A 17,734-nucleotide genomic window follows, 5' to 3' on the forward strand; every position below is an offset into this window, starting at 1 on the left:
ATTCTGGCGTGGAGAATTCCATGGACTGTATAGTCCATGGGGTCACAAGGAGTCAGACACGACTCAGTGGCTTTCATGTTCACTTAGAAGCCCAGGAAGGAGGTTTGTGGCAGGAACCCCAGCACCAGGAGTGGAGGCTGGGTGACTATTCTGCTGATGGAACCCAGAGACCCTGGATGCCTTGGTCTTCCTCGGGACTGTAGTCCCAGGCAGAGACAAGCAGAGAGGTTTGGGGCTCAGGACAGGGTACCCTACCTGGCTGTGTCGACCTTACTCCAGGGAAGACATGGGTCCAGTGTCTGATCAGGCTGCAGGGATGCGATCTGGCTCCAAGCTCAGAGGATTTGAGGGGAAAGAGTGCTCGTTGCTCTTTCTCCCTTTCTGGAATGTCCCACTAGGAGTCTCTTGGAGGATAGTCCTTTAGCAAGCTGTGTTGTCGTCAGTGTTCAGCCGACTGTTTCTTCATATGTGAACAAGGAAGGAAGAAGGAAATTCTTTGTATCATTCATTACAGATAGATTTTTCTGTGTATAGGGTTTAGGCCCAGAGTTCTATGTGTGGTTGGAGGCAGCATGGAGATAATCCTGTGGATTATGTTTTACAGACACACATTTCTGTGTCTCGTTTTGGCCAGACCTCCTGTGGAATTCCTCCTCAGTGCTTTTTCTTCTGTTGGAACCCTTTTTGTGTCTTTCCATTCTAAGCATCTCTTATGGATTGTAAATGTCTTCCTTTGCGAATTTTTTCCTTTGCTTTAGAAGGGACAGCCTGCGCTGTTGTCTCCCTCTGTCTGGCTTGCTTCCCCCCATTTATTATCTGGTCAGGTCCATCCTGTGGCTACCAGTGACATCGTCTCATAATCTCAGTGGTGGTGTTTTTGGCTGAGAAATAGTCTATCACATACACGTCCCTCATCTTGTCCTCCCCGGGGATGGTGTGGTGGTCCTTGTGAGCTGGCCCTTTAAATGGGGCGAACATGGGGTCCGCTCCGTGCTCTAGGTGGTTCTGGTCTGCCCACACTCTTGTGGTGTGTATGGTGATCACGAGTGGCGCCCTGCTTTTTCTCGCACACCTCAGATATGACAGTTGGGTTTTTGGTCTTTTTGTATCTTTTGTATCTCATTCACAGTTTTCCTCAAGTGAGCATGCCTGCACTTATTTTTAGTCCTTTATTGTTTCTTTGGATTCTGTTGCTTTAGGAGAGGTTTGTTCTCACTTGTTCTTGCCCTGTGGCCTTGGACCACTTCCTAGAAGTGTCAACATCTGTTTCTTTTAAGGAGACTGTGGTGAGGATTAAAGGTGGGTCCACGTGACCGAGTGGACTCTGTAGGGCCTGAGCAGATATTGACACGCATGGTACTTTTGGCCTTTGAACAGCCCCAGTTTGAACTGTATGGAATCCATTTAGGTGTGGGTTTTATTTCCCAATAAACAGTATGATAGGATCCCCAGTTTGTGGAATCTGCAGATTCAGACCATGGACCCAGGTGTGGGGGGTGGGTGGACTGTAAACTTATACTTGGATTTTCCAGTGCACAGCCTCGGAGTCCGTACCTCCAGTCATTCAGGTGTCAGCTATATATTTCAGAATGATAACAATTCCTGGGCTAAATGCTATGGAAAAAATAAAATTGGGAAAATGTGGAAAAATACGTGAGCAGAAGGTCTCATTGAGGGGGATGATACTCGAGTTACATGAGAAGGAGCCAGTCAATGAGGACATCTAAGGAAGAGCACTCCAAGTGGGGAACAGCCCGTGCCAAGGTCCTGACGTGGAAACGAGCTCCAGTTTGAGGAGTATCAAGGAGGCCAGTGTGACAGAGTGGAGTGATGGGAGTTGGGATGCTTAGAAAGTAGAGCCTACTGCCTGGCTTTGTCTCACTTGGGAAAGAGGGCACAGGGTCCACAAGGAGGGTTGCGAGCTGGAGCACTCGCTCTCCTTAAGGGCCAGAGGGGATGGGCGCCCTCTCATGGCCTTGTGTGATCTGAATGCCCTTGTGGAGAGAGGAAGATCAAAACTTTGCATTGGGCTGAGTGCTTCGGACATGGTATTTTCCACTCTTGTGTGCACTGTGCCAGGTGGAAACCATCATTACTCTGTTTCAGATGAGAAAACAGGTCTGAAAGGGGGCACTCCTATACCCAAAGCTGTAAACTTAGTACCTGTAAATGAAGTAATGACCTTCGACCGACCAGCAGGGGTACCTGTGTATATTTGGGGAGTGTCTCTGTCCTCAGGGCACTGGGCTCCAGTAGTCCATCAGCCCTGTGATGCCAGCAGATCACCCAGCGGTGGGTGCTTGTCCCACATCTGCCAGGAGAGGAGGTCTTCAGAGGCGGATGGTGGAGATGTGGAGGGACATCGCTGGAGGTGAGGCTGAGGAGGTCTGTCTGGACGGACACCAGGGCCCTGCAGATGTGAATGGCAGGGCTCCCAGGGCCATGCCCCACTGGAGGTGTGCTCTGGCCTGGGCTCCATCACCAGGTAGACAGTCTAGCCTGGCCATGTAGGTCACTCTGCTCCTTCCCAAGGCTGGGAGATGCCCCCTCTAAATATAGCCCCATGTGCTGAGCTCACGTCTATTTTCAGCTGAGGTTGGGAGGTGGCCAGGCCTTTGCCGGGCTCTCAGCAGAGCCACCGCTGCCTCTATCCGGTCCTGGCACTGGGCACCCTCATCGGCCCCCCACCTGCCATGTCAGAGGAGACCCAGGAAGGTAGGAGATGATCGCTGGGCGGGGAGCGGGTGAGGCCCCAGTACTGTGACCCTGTGGACTGTGGAGAAACCTGGCTCCAGGCCCACTGACCTCACTTCCTTGACGCGTCATCAGGCCCTGTGTCCCCTACACGTGGAGGAAGGGCCTCCCCTGCCGGGAACGTCTCCTCACCTCATACCTGTCCCCCCTGTGAAGGACAGCGGGAGGAATTAGGGGCAGCTCCCCAGCTGGGGCAGGGTCACCTCTAGGCCCAAGTGGGTGTGGGTGGGCAGGCTGGTCAGGGAAGGTCTGCCTTCAGGGAAGACATAGGATCGGGCGCGGCGGTGGTCTTGAGAAGCATTTGGGCACATGACCCAGGGACTGGGAGTGATGGCTTCTGGCCTCCATGTGGGCCTGTGTGGCCCCAACTGGCTAAAGGTTGGGGTCCCTTGGCCTGGCCAGACTGACTTCTAGTTACAGACTTTGGTGGCCAGTCTCCTAATTGCCCTACTTCAGGCAGGAGGTACGGAGGCTCAGAGTGGGAGCATAGGGACTCAGGCAGCTTCCCATACGATGCTGGCCAGCACGTGGACCAGCTGGTCAAGTCCCCCCGCCCCACCCACAGCTTCAGCATTTTACACTGAATGGGAGGGGCCTGGCCCTGGGTGTGGGACTGTGCGCTTCTAAGCATGACATTTACTGTGTGTTTTTCGTGGTCACAATCTATCTAAGTTCATCGTTTAGTGTGGAAAAAGCACAGCCAAGTGCACAGAAGGCATTTAATATGACCCCAACGCACCACCATCCAGGCAGCGTCAGTCTTTGTTCTACATATTTTGAGCATGTCAAAGGCCAGTTTGAAGCAGATGTGAAAGTCGAGGTAGTATTCTAAAAGTCAGAGACCCAGAGAGTCCCATCACCCCTGGCTCTATCTGGAGGTGTTCTCCCAATGCCCCCAGATTTGTTATCTAGCTTCCAGCCAGGCTTCTAGAGGCTTTTTATATTTATTTATTTTTGGCTGACTTCTCTAGTCGCGGTGAGCCGGGGCTACTCTTTAGCGCGCAGGCTTCTCACTGCAGCAACTTCCCTTGTCGAGGAGCACAGGCTCTGGGCGCTCGGGCTTCAGTACTTGCAGGACGTGGGCTCGGTGGTTGTGGCTCACAGGTTTAGTTGCCCTGCAGCACGTGAAATCTTCCAGGACCAGGGATTGAACCCGTGTGTCCTGCCCTGGCAGGTGGACTCTTATCCACTGCGCCACCAGGGAAGTCCTGGAGATCTCAGGGGGCCAAAATTTAAAGAGGATGAGGGGGGAAGAACCACCATCTCCTAACTTAGCAAATATGTATGTGAACACTTACATATATAAAATTTTTTTTTTCAGTGGAGATGCCTAATGGTGGCGATGTCATACTCTTTTAGGGGCTCTGGATAACTATCCCTGGGGACAACCTGATGATAGCTAATTCTATTTCTGGGAATCCATCCTTAGTAACTACAGGGAAATTGGGGGGAAACCTTTGTAGGCATCCTTTTCTAGGAGTTATTGAATTCAGGCAACCTGGAAGGGGAGACCTCACAGGCAAGGGCAGCAGTCGGATAACAAAGACAGTCTCCTTGTGATAGTGAGAAGAGAGTCCCCAGAAGTTAGCAGCATCGGGCTGAACATGTTAGAGGAGGTAGAGCAGAGGCCACGAGGGAAGGGCACCACCCTGGCTGCTTCTGTTGGGGGCAGGAACAAGGTGCCAGGTACAGGGTGTGTGGGGAAGGCTGACAGCAGAGGCCGCAGCAGTGAGTGTCATGGGCCGTGGCTTTATTCCTCCAGGCTCTGCAATGAGCAGGCAGAGGAATGCCTCGGGAGGAAACAAAGCTAAGTCAACTGCTAAGCCAACTGCACTTCCTGCTCCTGTGGGTGAAACAGGCCCACGTGGTTCTCGGGTCATCTTGGCTGCAAATCACAGGTCGTTCTTGAGTTGGTTTTAGGCGCTTAGGAGTGTGAAGGCCCCTTCTACCCCTGCTGCACCCAGACGCCCTCTGGAAGGGGCGGGGGGCCCTGACCCGCTGGCTCAACCAGCCCCACGCTGCCCCCGCAGACACCGCGGCACTGACGAGGAGCCGGGCGCCGCTGGCTCCCAGCCACGGGCAGGAGGTGCGCCTGCACCGGGTGGAGTCCATCAGCGACCTACACAACGGCGGTGAGAGGGGGGCGGTACCGCTGGTCTGGGTGCAGGGAGCGGGTAGGAACGCAGGCGCCCCTGCCTGCCCTCCTGATGCCCCGTTTGCCCTGCAGGTCCGCTGTGCCCCTACCTGGCCGAGGAGGGGCAGCCGTGGGGTGAACTGCTGGGCGTCCTACCGCCCGCACTGTGCGCCCAGACCGGCTGCGGCCCGGTACACAGCCGCGGGGCCTTCCTGCTGCTGCTCGCGCTGCTGGTGCTCATCTGCCTGGCACTGGCCGTGCTGGCCGTCTACCTGAGTGGTAGGGAGGGCGCCGGGAGCCAGCGGGAGTGGGGAGACCAAGGCAGTGCGGGGCTGGGAGGGCAGGGTATTGCCAGGGGTGGCGTGAGGTCTGATAATCTGATCCCCCACCGCAGTGCTGCAAAGCGAATCCCTCCGCGTGCTGGCGCACACTCTGCGAACCCAGGAGGAGGTGCTGCTCAAACTCCAGCTCGCCAGCCTCAGCCAGCTGCGGAGGCTCAACTCCAGCGAGGCCCAAGCGCCCAGCTGAGATGCCGCTCGGACCCGGGGCCTGGGGGTATGTGCCGGGGAATAAAGTGGCCGTTGGCAGCTTTCTCCTCTCCAACTGCTGCTCCTTACGATTTCCTGGCTGCGGTTTTGGCATGAGACCTGATCTGACCCCACAGCTGCCTGCCTCTCTCGCCTTCTTGGGTCAGGCCAGGCCTTCTGGGGTTGAGGCTCCGCCTGGTGTGGCCTAAGGTCAGAGGAAGCCACACCAGCCTCCTGCCTCCTCTTGGGGCCTGGGAGCACCCACTGGCCTCCTCCAGATGGTGGGTCCAGAAGCCTAAAAAGAGCCAGTCACCCAAACTCTGCCAGGCCTCCCAATGCGGGGTCCAGTCTCCGCTCGCAAAAGGCAGGCTGGGCTCCGAGAAGTGGGGAGGAGGGCCATGGCAGTGAAACTTTTGGAGGGCACAGGCAAGCAGATGGAGACGGGGAGGCCCAGCGGTGCCCAAACCTGGGTGGGAGGGAGGGCAGAAGAAACAGCCAGGGCCACGGAAGGCTGCGCGTTCTGTTTAATTATCTCTTATCATCTTTAAAAACCAGCACAAAACCCACTCCAGGTAGCATCACCTCCCCACTGTGGTGCAGTGGCGTTTGTCCAGACACCCCCCCCCCCCCCCCCAAACAGGAAGTGACTCATTCCAGGGGCACAAGGCCTGAGGAAGGCGCGGCCTTCGGCCTGCCCTGTGGCCCTGGGACGGGGAAGAGGCTGCGTGCGGGGGTGGGGTCCCAAGTGACCTCCAGCCAGCCCAGCCCCGTATCTCTCTTTGGTTTTGTCATTAAAAAAATAAAAGCGACAAGTCCTGGCAGGGACCAGGTGGTGTACGGTCTTCTGTTAAAAATAAACAGGCGAAGACGCGGACAGCCTGCTCACAGGACGTCGGCCCGCTTGTCCCGTACGCGGCTGCGCGCCTTGGTCCTGGCTCTGAAGGCCGCCGCGTTGTACAGGTGCTGGGGGGGCGGAAAGTGAGGGCGGCGTGAGCGGGGCAGGCAGCGGTCCGGCCCCTCCTCCAGCCCCCGCGAGCTCGCCAGGCCAAAGCAGTGGAGGGGGAGAGAAAGGGGGCGAACCTTCTCGAAACGGGAGATCTTGCAGGCCTTCAGGGCGGCGGCATCCAGCACCAGCACCGGACCCAGGCCGAAGATGTCCCGGAGCAGCTCGTTGTTCTGGGGGCCGAGAAAGCCGTGAGCTCGGGTCCGCGTGGCACCACCCCAAGGGTGCCCCCTCCCCGTCTGCCCGCCCACCTGAAGGTGGTGGTGCATCCCAGAACCCAGCGCATCCTTGAAGGCGGCGTAGACCCGGCGCCGAGCCCAGCTGTCCACATAGAGCACCTCGAGGCCGAAGCGGATGGTCTCCTCCTCACACTCGCCGCCCTGCAGGTGAGAGGGGCCAGGACTGGGCTCGGCGGCTGTGCCCGGGGGTCGAGGGGTAGGGTGGGGGGCTGCACCCGCGCGGGGCCGTGCCCCTCTGCGCACGCACCTCAACGAAGTGCAGCACCGCCCGGAAGGTGGAGCGCTGGCGCCGGCGGTCGGCCTTGGCCCGGTACTTGTTGCTGTCGGTGGCCAGAGTGCGCAGCTCGCTGCAGAGGGCCTCCGTGTCCTCGTAAACAAAGTCCTCCTGCAGCGGAGCCGGGGAAGACACGGGGGCCGGGCCTGAGCGCCACTGGCTATGAGCCCGGTGGGGTCGCCCCAACCTTGCCTTTCCCCGAGGGAGCCGTGTTCTCCTCTGTCTGACCCCCGATCCCTCTTCCTTGGCCCCTGCCTGTGCCAGACACCCCGGCCAGGGGGCCCCTCAGAGCACCTGGCATCTTAATGTGGGGGCCGCGTCCCCTCTGAGGTGACCTCAGGCTGCCTTGCTCTCTGGGGCGGCCCCTGCACCCCGCCCCAGAGGGGCAGGAGGCGTCAGCAGGCACCCTCCCAAGCACGCCCCTGGCGCTCACACCTCAAGGTCCCGGGCGAGCTCAAAGAGCAAGGCGATGGTCTCGCCGGCAGCCATCCGCAGGTTCACACTCTCACTGGACAAGAGCTGGGGCAGCCGGGGCAGCTGCCTGGGGAAGGGGCAGGCTGAGCCATGTGTGTGGGTCAGGGGGCCTCTTCACCCTGGCCCTCCTGCCCCCGGGGCGGGGACGCAGCGCCCCTACCTGTCCAGGATGGGGCCGATGTGCGTGCTGGGGCAGATGGTGAGGAGCAGCGCCCAAGCCTGCAGGGCAGCGCAGAGAAGGCCCTGCAGGCTGGTGGGGACCACGGGACTGGAGCCCCGCCCGCTGCAGGACCGGCTGAAAACACCTTCCAAGCAGGTGAGGCAGGAGACCAGGATCCTGGTGGGTGGAGGCGCACAAGGAGGCAGGGGAGGGTCTCAGGAGCAGAGCCAGGGCCTGGGGGGCTCTCCCGCCGGGGTCTCTAGGTCACTCACCTCGATGTCCGCGGCAGCCACGTAGCAGCCCAAGCCGAGAGCAGATGCGCACTGCTGGGAGGAGGGTAAAGCCTGGTCATGGTCAGAGGCAGGCCCGGGCTCCCCGCCACGGCCAAGGCTCACCCTCAGAGTAGGAGGGGGAGCCTGGAGGCAGTGGGGGATGAGGTGAAGGAGGGGCGGCCCGGGCTGAGGACACTCACGTGCAGCCGGGCAGCAAGGCTGGCCGTGCTGTCGCTGAGCACAGAGACGAGCAGCGGCTGCAGGCTGTGGAAGAACTCCTCACCCTTGGGGCCGGGGCCCATCTGCACGCACAGCAGGCCCAGCACGGCCGCGGCCAGGGCCTGCTCCTCGCCCTTGCCTGCGGGAAGGCCTACGGTCAGTCCAGGCAGTGAGGGCCATCACCCAGCCGGTTCAGGGCCGCCCCCTGCACCCTGGGGCCCAACCTTTCTTGAGGCACTTTTCCAAGGCGTCGGCCAGGGTGAGGCGGCGCTCCAGCAAGAAGTCGGGGAGCAGACGGGCTGCGAGGGCCAGGCGCAGGCTCTCGAGAGCACCCTGCCGGGTCTTGGCACTGGGGGACGGAGAAGGGGTTTTGTGGGCCAGCCCACCCTGGCACCTGGCGTGGGCTGAGCAGGGGCGCGGGCTGGGGCTGGCTGGAGGTCGGGGTACCTCTTGTCTGTGAGGCAGTCCACATACTCCTTCACCTTCTCCTCAAGGTCCTCCTGCTGACCCTGCTCTTCCACGGCATCCCCCCCTGCAAGGCCAGCTTGTCATGCCCCTTCCGGCCCTACCCCCGGCACCCGTGGGGTCCCCGCTGCACCCCATCCTCTCTCACCCAGGCCCTCCTCGGCGGCAGCGCTCAGCTGGCTGGCACACTCGCTGGTGGTACTGTGGGCCTCACTGGCTGCCTCGTCCTCACTGGAGCCTGAGTCAGCCTGGGTACTGCTCCGGGCACCTGGGGAGGGCGGGACAGGGGTGCTCGGTCTGCCCTGGTGGAGGCGTGATGGCGGGGGTTACTTCGCCAGCCTCACGACCCCGCAGGACAGGATGCTGCCCTCCTCAAGGCTGGCTGATACCTGAGACCCCGAGCCAGGAAGGCTGCCTGTGGTGGGCAGGCTCCAGGCCCCACTTTGGACAACCTGGCAGGCTTGGTGGGCAGGGCCTCCTGAGGCTTGAGTGTGCTTTTAGGAGGAGACATGAGCTGGGCCAAGGCAGAAGGGGCTGCCCAGACCCCACCTTGGCCTGGAGGGGCACATCCAGGCAGATTCTGGGGTAGCTGGATCACCGGCCCAGATGATGCCCCAAAAGGCCAGGGCCTTAGATTACAGAGTCTCACAGACCCAAGATCCACACCCCTGGTGCACAGCTTAACAGGGGTAACCAGGTCAGGGGCCTTAGTCTTCAAAGCCTCACTTTCTCCGTCCACGAAAGAAGTGAAAGGCACCTATCTGGGGCCAGCAATTCAGACAGTAAGTACACCGTTGACTCGTTTCGGCTCACCCACCAGCACTGGGGGCCGAGATCCAGCTCCTAGTGGGTGTGGCTAAGTGCCCCAGGCCTCAAGCACATGCTCTCCTGAGCTCCCCTGGGCCACACCAGGCCTTTGGCCCAGAGTGGATGGACACACAGGCTCCTCTGGACCCTGGGATGTACAGAGTGCCAAGTGGCCCCTGGTTTCTGGAGCCCTTGAAAAAGGGGAACAGAGGGTGTGCGGGTCAGCAGCAGAGCTGGACACCCGTGTGTAAGGGCAACAGCTGCAGCCAGAGACCCAGACAGATGCTGGTCACCAGGCCGACCCTCCGTGGTTTGGGGGGGTGTGTGGCGGAAGGTGGAGCTGCAGAGGTCAGATGAGGATGCGGTGGGGTGGAGACAGACTGTCTTCAGGCATCCTCAGAGGAGGCTGCGCCCGCAGAGAAGGGAGGTTCGCACGGCTGTTGAGCGGTGCATCTGGGACGAATCAGGAGGTTAGGACTGACATCTGTGCGTGCCAAGTTGCTTTAGGCGCGTCTGACTCTTGTGACCCCGTGAACTGTAGCTCACAGGCTCCTCTGTCCATGGGATTCTCCAGGCAAGAATACTGGAGTGGGTTGCCATGCCCCTCTCGAGGGGATCTTCCCGATCCAGGGATCAAACCCCTGTCTCTCATATCTCCTACACTGGCAGATGGTTCTTTACCACTAGCGCCACCTGCCCATAAAACTGACATATACACAGTAGTGTGAGGAACATAATCAGCAAGGCCTAATGTAGAGCACAGGGACTCCTCCTCAGCACTGGGTCAGTCTGTATGTGTGTCAGAACCGATCGATGTATGTATGTATAATTAAGTCGTGTTGCTGCACACCTAAAAAACCATCACAATAAATCAAATACACACCAAAATAAAGTAAAAATTCAGCCAAAATGGAAGGAAAGAGAGAAGGGGCAGCGGGGAGAGGAGGGGAGAGGGAACGGAGGAAGAAAGGGAAGAAGGAAGAAAAAGGTGCGTGGGGACCAGCCACCCGGAGCAGCTTCCTCGCCCAGACAGCCCTGCCTCCGGGCCGAGACTCCTGTGCGCCTGGAGCGTGGGGCAGTCTCTCTGCTAACCCCCCTCTCTCTCATCACTCTGTCGTTCTCTCTCCCTCCTCCTTTCTCTCCTCTCTCTCATTCCCTCTCTTCCTTCGCCTCTTTCTTTGACCCTTTCTCTTCTCTATCTTCCTTTCTCTTTCTGTTTTCCCGCTCTCTCGTTCTCCCTTTCTTGATTCCTTCCCTTCACCCTCCTCTGATTCCCTTTTTCTCTTCCTTCCTGTTGCCGTCTTCCCTGTCTTCTCCCTCTCTTCCTTCCCCTCTCTTTTCTGTCCCTTCTTTCTCTCTTGCTTTCCTTCTGTTTCTTTCCCTCAGATTCCCTCCCTTCTCTTTCCCTCTACCCTTTCTGTCTGTCCTTAACTCACTTCCTTCATCTATCTCTAATTCTTTATTTCCTTCTCTACATCTCTTCCTCCCTCCCTCCCCCTCCCGCTTCTGTGTCTTCCTCTCCCCTTCCTCCCCTTTCCTCCGTCTTTCCTCCTCTCTTCCTTCCTCTTCCTCCTCTTCTCCCTCCCTCCCCGTCCTCCGATTCTCTTTCTTTCCCTCTTTCTCTAATGCTTTTTGTTTCCTTCTGTTTCTTTCTTTCCTGCTCCTCCTTCCTTCCTCTCTCCTTCCCTCTCTGCCTTTCCATTGTCCTTCGTCTCTTTCTCTCCCTTTTCTCTTTCCCTTGCTTCCCCCCGTTCTTTTTGTCTTCCTTCCCCTTTCTTTCTTCCCTTCTCTCTCCTTTTCTCCCCCTTTCACTGTGCTTTGCTTTGTTCCTTTCTCTTTCTTTCCCACTATCTCTTCCTCTTTCCCTCTTCCTTCCTTCTCTCTACTCTTGTCTTTCTCTATTTCCCCCCGTCCTTCCTGTCTTTCTGTTTTGATCTTTCACTTTCTGTACTCTATATATCTCTCTCATTCTCCCTTCCTTGACGCCTTCCTTCCTCTCATCTTTCTCTCTCTCCCCTCTTTTTGTTCTTGCTCTTTATCATTCTCTCTCCGTCCCTTCTCTCTCTCCATTTCTTCATCACTCTGGCTCTTTCCCTCCTCTTCTTTCTCTCTACCATCTTTTTCTTTCCTCCTTCCTTCTCTACTTCTCTGTTCCCTGCTTTCTTCCCCTTACTTTGATTTCTTTCCCTTTACCGTCTGTCTCTGTTTTTCTCTCTGTACGTAACTTTCACTTTATCGTTTTCTATTTCCTTCTCTCTGTCTTCTTTTCTCCTTACCTCCCTTTCTTGATTCCTTCTTCTCTTTCCCTTTCCCGTCTCTGATTCTGTCCCTTCCTTCCTCTCTTGCCTCCTCTCTCTCACCCGCGTCTCTTTCCCTATTTATCTCCCCTCCTCTCACTTGACTCCTTCCTTCCTTGATTTCATCATTCCTCTCTGTCCCTTCCTCTTTCTCCTTTTGTTCCTCTTCCTGCCTTCCTTCCTCTTCTCTAATGCTTTTTCCTTCCGTTTCTTTCTTCCTGCTCTCTCTTCCCTTCCCTCGTCTCTCCTTCCACCTTTCTATCATCCTTTGTCTCTCTTTCACTCCTTTTTTTCTATCTTCTCTCTCCCTTCCCCTCTTTCTCTCTCTACCCCCCACCTTGGTTCCTCTCTTTTTGTCTCTATCTTCCTTCCCCTATTTCTTTCCTTCTCTCTCCCTTCCTTTTCTTCCCTTCGTTCCTCTCTCTTTTGCTCTTTTCTCCTTCCTCCATCTCTCTGTCTCTAGCTTCCTTTCTCCCTCTCACTCTTTCTTCTTCCTCTACCTTCCTTCCTTGATTCCTTCCTGTTTCTATCTTTCTTCCTTTCTCTCTCTTTCTGTCCTCTCTCCGCCCCCTCTTGCTTTTTGCTTTCCTTGCTTCCTTCCCGCCTTCCTTTGACCCTCTCTATTTTCTGTCTCTCCCTTCCTCTCCTCTCTCCCTGTCTGTCACTGTTTCTTCCTTTGTCTCTCTCTCTCTCGCTCCCTTTGTTTCTTCGTCTCTCCCCCTTCCTTCCCTTGATTCTCTTTTCTCTAATTCTCTCTGCCTTGCTCTTTCCTTCCTCTCCTGTCTCACTCTCTAACTCCTTTCTGTCTCTCTTTCCTCCTCCTCAGCCCTTCTCTCCCTCTTTCAATTTCAGTCTTTATCTTTCTTCCTCTCTACCTTCCTCCCTCTTTCTGTTTGTCTCTTCCTCCCTTCCTTTCTCTCCATCGGCTTCTGTCTCCTTGTTTCTGTTTCCTTCCTCATTCTCTCCCTCCCTCTTTCTCCCTTGATTCCTCCCTTCTTCTTTCAGTCCCTGTGTGTGGGTCTCTCTTTACTCTTCCTGACCTCCTTTCTCACTCTCTCGTCTCTCTTCCTTCATTCCTTTCTCTTTCTCTCTGCCTTCCATTGTTCCTCTTACTTCCCTCACTCTCTCCATGACTCTATTTCTCTTTCCTCCTCCGTTCTTCTCTCCTTTTCGCTTTTTAGCTCTTTCTCTTTCTTCCTTTCTCTGATTTTCTTCTGCTTTCTCTCACTTTTCATTTCTCTTGCTTCTGTTAATGCTTTCTCTCTACTCTCTCTCTTGTTCTCATTCCTTCTCTCCTCTCCCTTCCTTTCTGTGTCTCTTCCTCTCTATCTTACTCTCTTTCTGTCCTCTGTCTCTTAATTTCTTCCTCCCTCTTCTGCTGATTCACTCTTCCTTCCTCTCTTTCAATCTTTCTCTAGTTCTCTTTCCCTCACTCTATCCTCTTCTCTTCTCTTTCACTACCATTTCCTTCCTGTTTCCCTCTTTCATTCTCCCTTCTCCCCATCTCTCGATTCTCTGTCACTCTCTTCTCCTTTGTTGATTCCCACCCTTCTTTCTCTAACTCGCGTTGTTTGTCTCTCTCTAGTTTGCTTCCTGTCTCTCTTCCTGACTCTTTCTCCTTCCTTCCTACTGTCTCTCTCCCTGCCTTTCTCACTTTCGCTCTCCCCACTCCTTTCTCGCTACCTTTCTTTTTCTTTCGTTTCTTTCCCTTTACCCTCTTTCTCTTTCCCTAACTTTTTCTCCCCTCCTCCCTCTCCTGTCTCACCTCCTCTTTCTTCCTTTCTTGATTCCTTCCTTCCTTTGATTTCATCCTCCTCTCTTCCTTCCTTCCTCTCTCACTCTTTCTCTGGTGCCTTTTCTTTCCTTCCATTTCTCTTTCCTGTTCTTTTTCTCCCTCCCTCTCTCTCCCTTCCTTTTCTTCCCCCTCTATTTCTCTTCCACTCTTTCTTTCCCACTATTCCTTCCTCTCTCTCCTCCTTCCTATCTCACTTTCTCTCTGTATCTCTTTCTCTAACTTCCTTTCTTCCTTTCTCTATCTTCCTGCGTTCCCTGATTCCTTCCTTCCTCTGTCTCTTTTGCTTTCTTTTTCTCTCACCCTTTCTTTCTGCTCTTCTCTCTTGCTGTCTTCCTTCTTCTCCCTCCCTCCTTCCCCTGTATTTCTTTCATTCTTCCTTTCTACCTTTCTTTGATCCTCTCTCTCTCATTCCTAGGAGTTTTCTGCCTCTTACTACCTTCCTCCCTTCTTCCTCTTTCTTGTCTCATTCTGTCCTTCCTTCCTCTCCACTCTCTCTCTCGCTTCCTTCCTGATTCTTTCTCTTTTTGTTTCACTGTTTCCCTCTCTCTCTTTTCTTCAATTTCCCCCTCTGTCTCTTCCATGCTTTCTACCCTTTCTCTCCTTTTCTTCCTCACTCCCCATCTTTCTTCCTTCTATCCTTCTGACTCTCCTCCCCTCTTTTTCTTCCTGATTCCTTCCTTCTGTCATTTCTCTTTATTGATCTCTTTTCCTTCCTCTCTTTCCTTCTCTCTCGCGCGCTCTCCCTTTGGTCCTCTTTCTCTTTCCTTTCTGTTTTCCTTTCTTTCCATGTATTTCTCTTTGTTTCTCTTTCTCTTCTCTCTACCCTTCTTTCTCTTTCTCTCTTCCTCTTGCTGTCTCAATCCCTTTTTACTTCCTTCCTCCCGCTCTTTCTCTTTTTTTGTTCTCTTGCCTCCTTCCTTCATCTTCTCTCTTACTTGTCTCTCCTACCTCATTCATTCTCTCTCCCTTCCTTTGCTCCTCTCTATTACTCTATTCCTGATTCTTTTTCCTCCTTTCTCTCTCTCCTTTACCCTTTAGCTCTTTCTCTAATTTCCCTCCTTCCTCTGATTTTATGCCCTTCCTTCCCCCTTTCTCTCTCTCTTTCCCTTCCTTCCTGGCTGTGGGTCTTTTGCTCTGTCTCTCTCATCCTTCACCTCTCTTGTTCCATTTCTCTGTCTCGTCCTCCCTTCCTCTCCATCTCTCTAGCCTCTCTCTCCTCTTTCTCTTTAACTCTAGTTCCCTCTTTCTCTCTCTTCCATCTCTTTCCCTCGCTCTCCCTTCCTTTCTCTCCTTCTCGCTCCCTCTCAACATTTACGATCCTCTTTCGCTCTCCTCTGTTGATTTCTACCCTTCTTTCAACTCCCTTTCTGTCTCTAGCTTGCTTCCTTCCTCTCTCACACTCTCACTCCCTCATCTCCAGTTCTCTTCTCTCTCACCTTTTCATTCTTCACCTCTGCTCTCTCTCCCTTCCTTCGTTTCTTCCTTCCTCTCTGTCTCCGTGTCTCTCTTCCTACTTATCTTTCTTTCTCCCTTGATTCCTTCCTTCTTTCAGTCTTTCTCTCTCTCTCTCCCTTACTTTCCTTCTCTTAAGTCTTTCACGCTCTTGTTTTCCCTCTGTGTCCTTCCCTGTCTTCCTTCCTCATCTCGCTTATTTTTTCTATCCTCTTTTTTCCTTCCTCTCACTCTGTCTTTCCATTACTCTATTTCTCTCTTTCCTCCTTTCCTCTTCATTAACTCTTTCTCTTTTTTTCCCACCTTCCTTCCCTTCTTCCCTTCCTTTCTGTTTCCCTCTTTCTCTAACTTCCTTTCTTCTGATTTTCTTTCACTCTTTCCTTCTCTCTCCCTCCCTTTCTTTGATTCCTCTCATTCTTTCTACCCTTCCTCCATTCCTCTCCATTCCTTTTGCTTTAACTCTTTCTCTCTCCCTTTCTCAGTTCTCTCTCTCCCTTCCTTCCCCCCTTTCTCTCTCTCCTGCCTTCCTTTTTGTCTCTCCATTTCGCTCTTCCTCTATGGTCCTTCCTTCCTTCCTCTTCTTTCACTTTCTTCCCTCATCTCTTTCTCTCATTATATTTTCCTTCCTTCCCCTCTCTCTCCTTCTGATTTCTACCTTCTTTCTTTGTCTCTAACTCCTTTTCTCTCTCTAGCTTGCTTCCTTTCCTCCTTTCTTATGCTGTCATTCCCTCGTTTCCCCTTTTCTCTTCCCCTCTCCTTTTCTCTTTCCTCCCTTTTTCTCCTCTGATTCTTTATTCCTTTTTCTTCCTTCCTCTCTCTCTTCTGTATCTTCCTTGATTCCTCTGTTTCTATTTCCCTTCCTGCAGTCCTTCCTTCTTGATTCCCTCCTTCCTTCCTCTAGTCTGTCTCTCTGTCTCACTTTCTCCTTCTGTATCTTCCTTTCTCCACCTCTATTGTTCTTCCATCCTCTCTTCTCCCTTTCCTTTTCTCTCCCCTGTATTCTCTTTCTCTACCTTTCTTGCTTCCTCTCTTTCTTGTTCCCCCTTCCTGATGGCTTCCTCTCACGATGTCTCTCTTGCCACTCCTTTCTTCCTCTCTCATCCTTTCGCTGTCTCTGTTCTCCTAGTTTCTTCCTCTCTCTCTCGTCTATTTCTTGCTTTCTAGGCTTGAACCCTCTAAATTCTCACCTTGTCGGCAGGTCTCCTAGTTGTGAGGTGGTTATCTTCAGACTACTTCCTTAGAGTGGACTCCGACCACTACACAGCACCTCAAGCGCCCTGTAATAACCTACCTGAGTTAAGGATCTGAAAAAGAATCCTTACAGGAATCTGTTCAGCAGAATCAAGTGGCTACAGAGCTCAAACACAACACTGTATCTCACACACAGTGCAATAAAGCTTGAAAATGAAAGGACAGAGTGCTCATTCTGTTCTCCTCAGGCCTTTGCAACCCGGGCTGGTGTCACATCCTTGGAGCCTGAGGCTTCATCCCAAGGCTGCACTGGGGTGGGGCTGAAGGAGCTGAACAGGATGGGAGACGGGAAGACCCCACTTGAGTGTAGCGCCTGGCCCCGGCTGGCTGGGACCACAACTTCGGGATGCAGGCTAGCCCTTGATCAGCTAAGGCAATCTTAGTGCCTCCAAAGGATGCTGCAGCCGCTGGGCAGGGAGGGCTGTGAAAAGTTTCTGGGTACCACAGCTCCTGTTGCTCGGGATCCCAATTAAAGGCTGCTTCCTTTGAGTCACCCCACCTCCAAACCACAGCATCCTTAGCACAGCACAGCACTTTTGCAGAACCTGGGGTTTGTCTGTCAGGTAGAAGCAGACAGCAGGAGCCTGAAGGGCAAGAGGGAAGCGGTGATGAGTCACAGACTCTTGGCTGTTTCTTTGGGCACTTCCCACTCAAACTGACAACCCAGGAAAACAGCTTTCTCTAAGAGCCATGAAGGTTGGGCTTGGCTGGTTTAACAGACTTGGGCAGGAGACGGTGCTACCTGCCTTGTGGCCACTTCTGGTAACAGGAACTTTAAAACCAGCACTTCAGAGCAGTTAAATCAATTGCCAGAGCTACATTTTACACTTTTTTTTTTTAAACAAAAATCAACTGAAAAGATGCTCAGCATCTCTAATGATTAATAAATGCAAATAAAAGTGACAACGAAGTAACCCATCACACAAGTCATCAAAAAGTCACTACACAAAAAAACGCTAGAGAAGACACACAGAGAACCCTACAGCACTACTGGATCAAATATAAACTGGAAATAGCCACTCTGTAGGAAAACTATAAAGGTTCTTTAAAAACCAATAAGCAATGCTACCACAAGCTCTGGGAATCCCAGTCCTGGGCCTACCCAGAGAACACCATCCTTGAAAAGACACGTGAAACCCAACCATCCTTGTGCCATAACCCAAAACAGAAGACCAACCAAAACCATGGAAATGTCAGACCACAGATAAAAGGAAATAAAGGCTACAACAACCACTCCATGGACTGGTGCTCAGCCAGTAAACAGAATGAAATCATGCCATCTCTGGGCACTTGGACCCAGCAAGACATGATTACACCTAATAGACAAAGTCAAAGAAAAACATTGCTTATAACGCTTAGAAGTGCTATCTAAACACTGATACAACTGAGGTACTAAAAAGTTAAACAGATGAGATACTAAAAAGGAACCTAGATTTACCAAAGGTAAAAGTTAGAGAGGGGAATAGGACGTTGAGATTGTGGTTTTCTGTCAAATACACACCCCATACATATAAAAATATATATATATATATATATATATATATATATATATATTTAACAAGCAAGGACAAAGGAGACAGCACAGGCACTCAACACTCTGTGATAATCCAC

At 53.5% G+C, this 17,734-nt stretch overlaps 2 protein-coding genes across 10 annotated transcripts in view; one reads left to right on the top strand and one right to left on the bottom strand.

The window, feature by feature from the left end:
* On the top strand, window positions 1–6,046 carry LSMEM2 (leucine rich single-pass membrane protein 2). Its single transcript, XM_027522692.1, has 4 exons — window positions 1–2,715; window positions 4,785–4,886; window positions 4,982–5,167; window positions 5,283–6,046. Exons 1-4 carry the CDS (start codon window positions 2,694–2,696, stop codon window positions 5,414–5,416), a joined length of 444 nt encoding a protein of 147 aa, XP_027378493.1. The 5' UTR covers window positions 1–2,693; the 3' UTR covers window positions 5,417–6,046.
* IFRD2 (interferon related developmental regulator 2) overlaps window positions 5,922–17,734 on the bottom strand; it is a 27,347-nt gene continuing 15,534 nt past the window's right edge. Inside the window, exons 2-12 of one of the 9 annotated variants that reach the window (XM_027522685.1) lie at window positions 8,670–8,789; window positions 8,504–8,588; window positions 8,281–8,405; window positions 8,038–8,195; window positions 7,838–7,888; window positions 7,566–7,742; window positions 7,367–7,472; window positions 6,905–7,042; window positions 6,670–6,798; window positions 6,496–6,591; window positions 5,922–6,378 (exon numbers count right to left, since the gene is read on the bottom strand). In XM_027522685.1, coding sequence (XP_027378486.1) covers window positions 6,298–6,378; window positions 6,496–6,591; window positions 6,670–6,798; window positions 6,905–7,042; window positions 7,367–7,472; window positions 7,566–7,742; window positions 7,838–7,888; window positions 8,038–8,195; window positions 8,281–8,405; window positions 8,504–8,528 — 1,086 coding nt within the window. In that variant the 5' untranslated portion in view covers window positions 8,529–8,588; window positions 8,670–8,789 and the 3' untranslated portion in view covers window positions 5,922–6,297. Of the gene's footprint in view, window positions 6,379–6,495; window positions 6,592–6,669; window positions 6,799–6,904; window positions 7,043–7,366; window positions 7,473–7,565; window positions 7,743–7,837; window positions 7,892–8,037; window positions 8,196–8,280; window positions 8,406–8,503; window positions 8,589–8,669; window positions 8,790–17,734 lie in introns of all 9 variants that reach the window. The other 8 variants (XM_027522684.1, XM_027522681.1, XM_027522680.1 and 5 more) reach the window with 8 other exon arrangements.

This window comes from Bos indicus x Bos taurus, chromosome 22, assembly GCF_003369695.1.
Source record: "Bos indicus x Bos taurus breed Angus x Brahman F1 hybrid chromosome 22, Bos_hybrid_MaternalHap_v2.0, whole genome shotgun sequence".
Taxonomy (NCBI): Eukaryota; Metazoa; Chordata; class Mammalia; order Artiodactyla; family Bovidae; genus Bos; species Bos indicus x Bos taurus.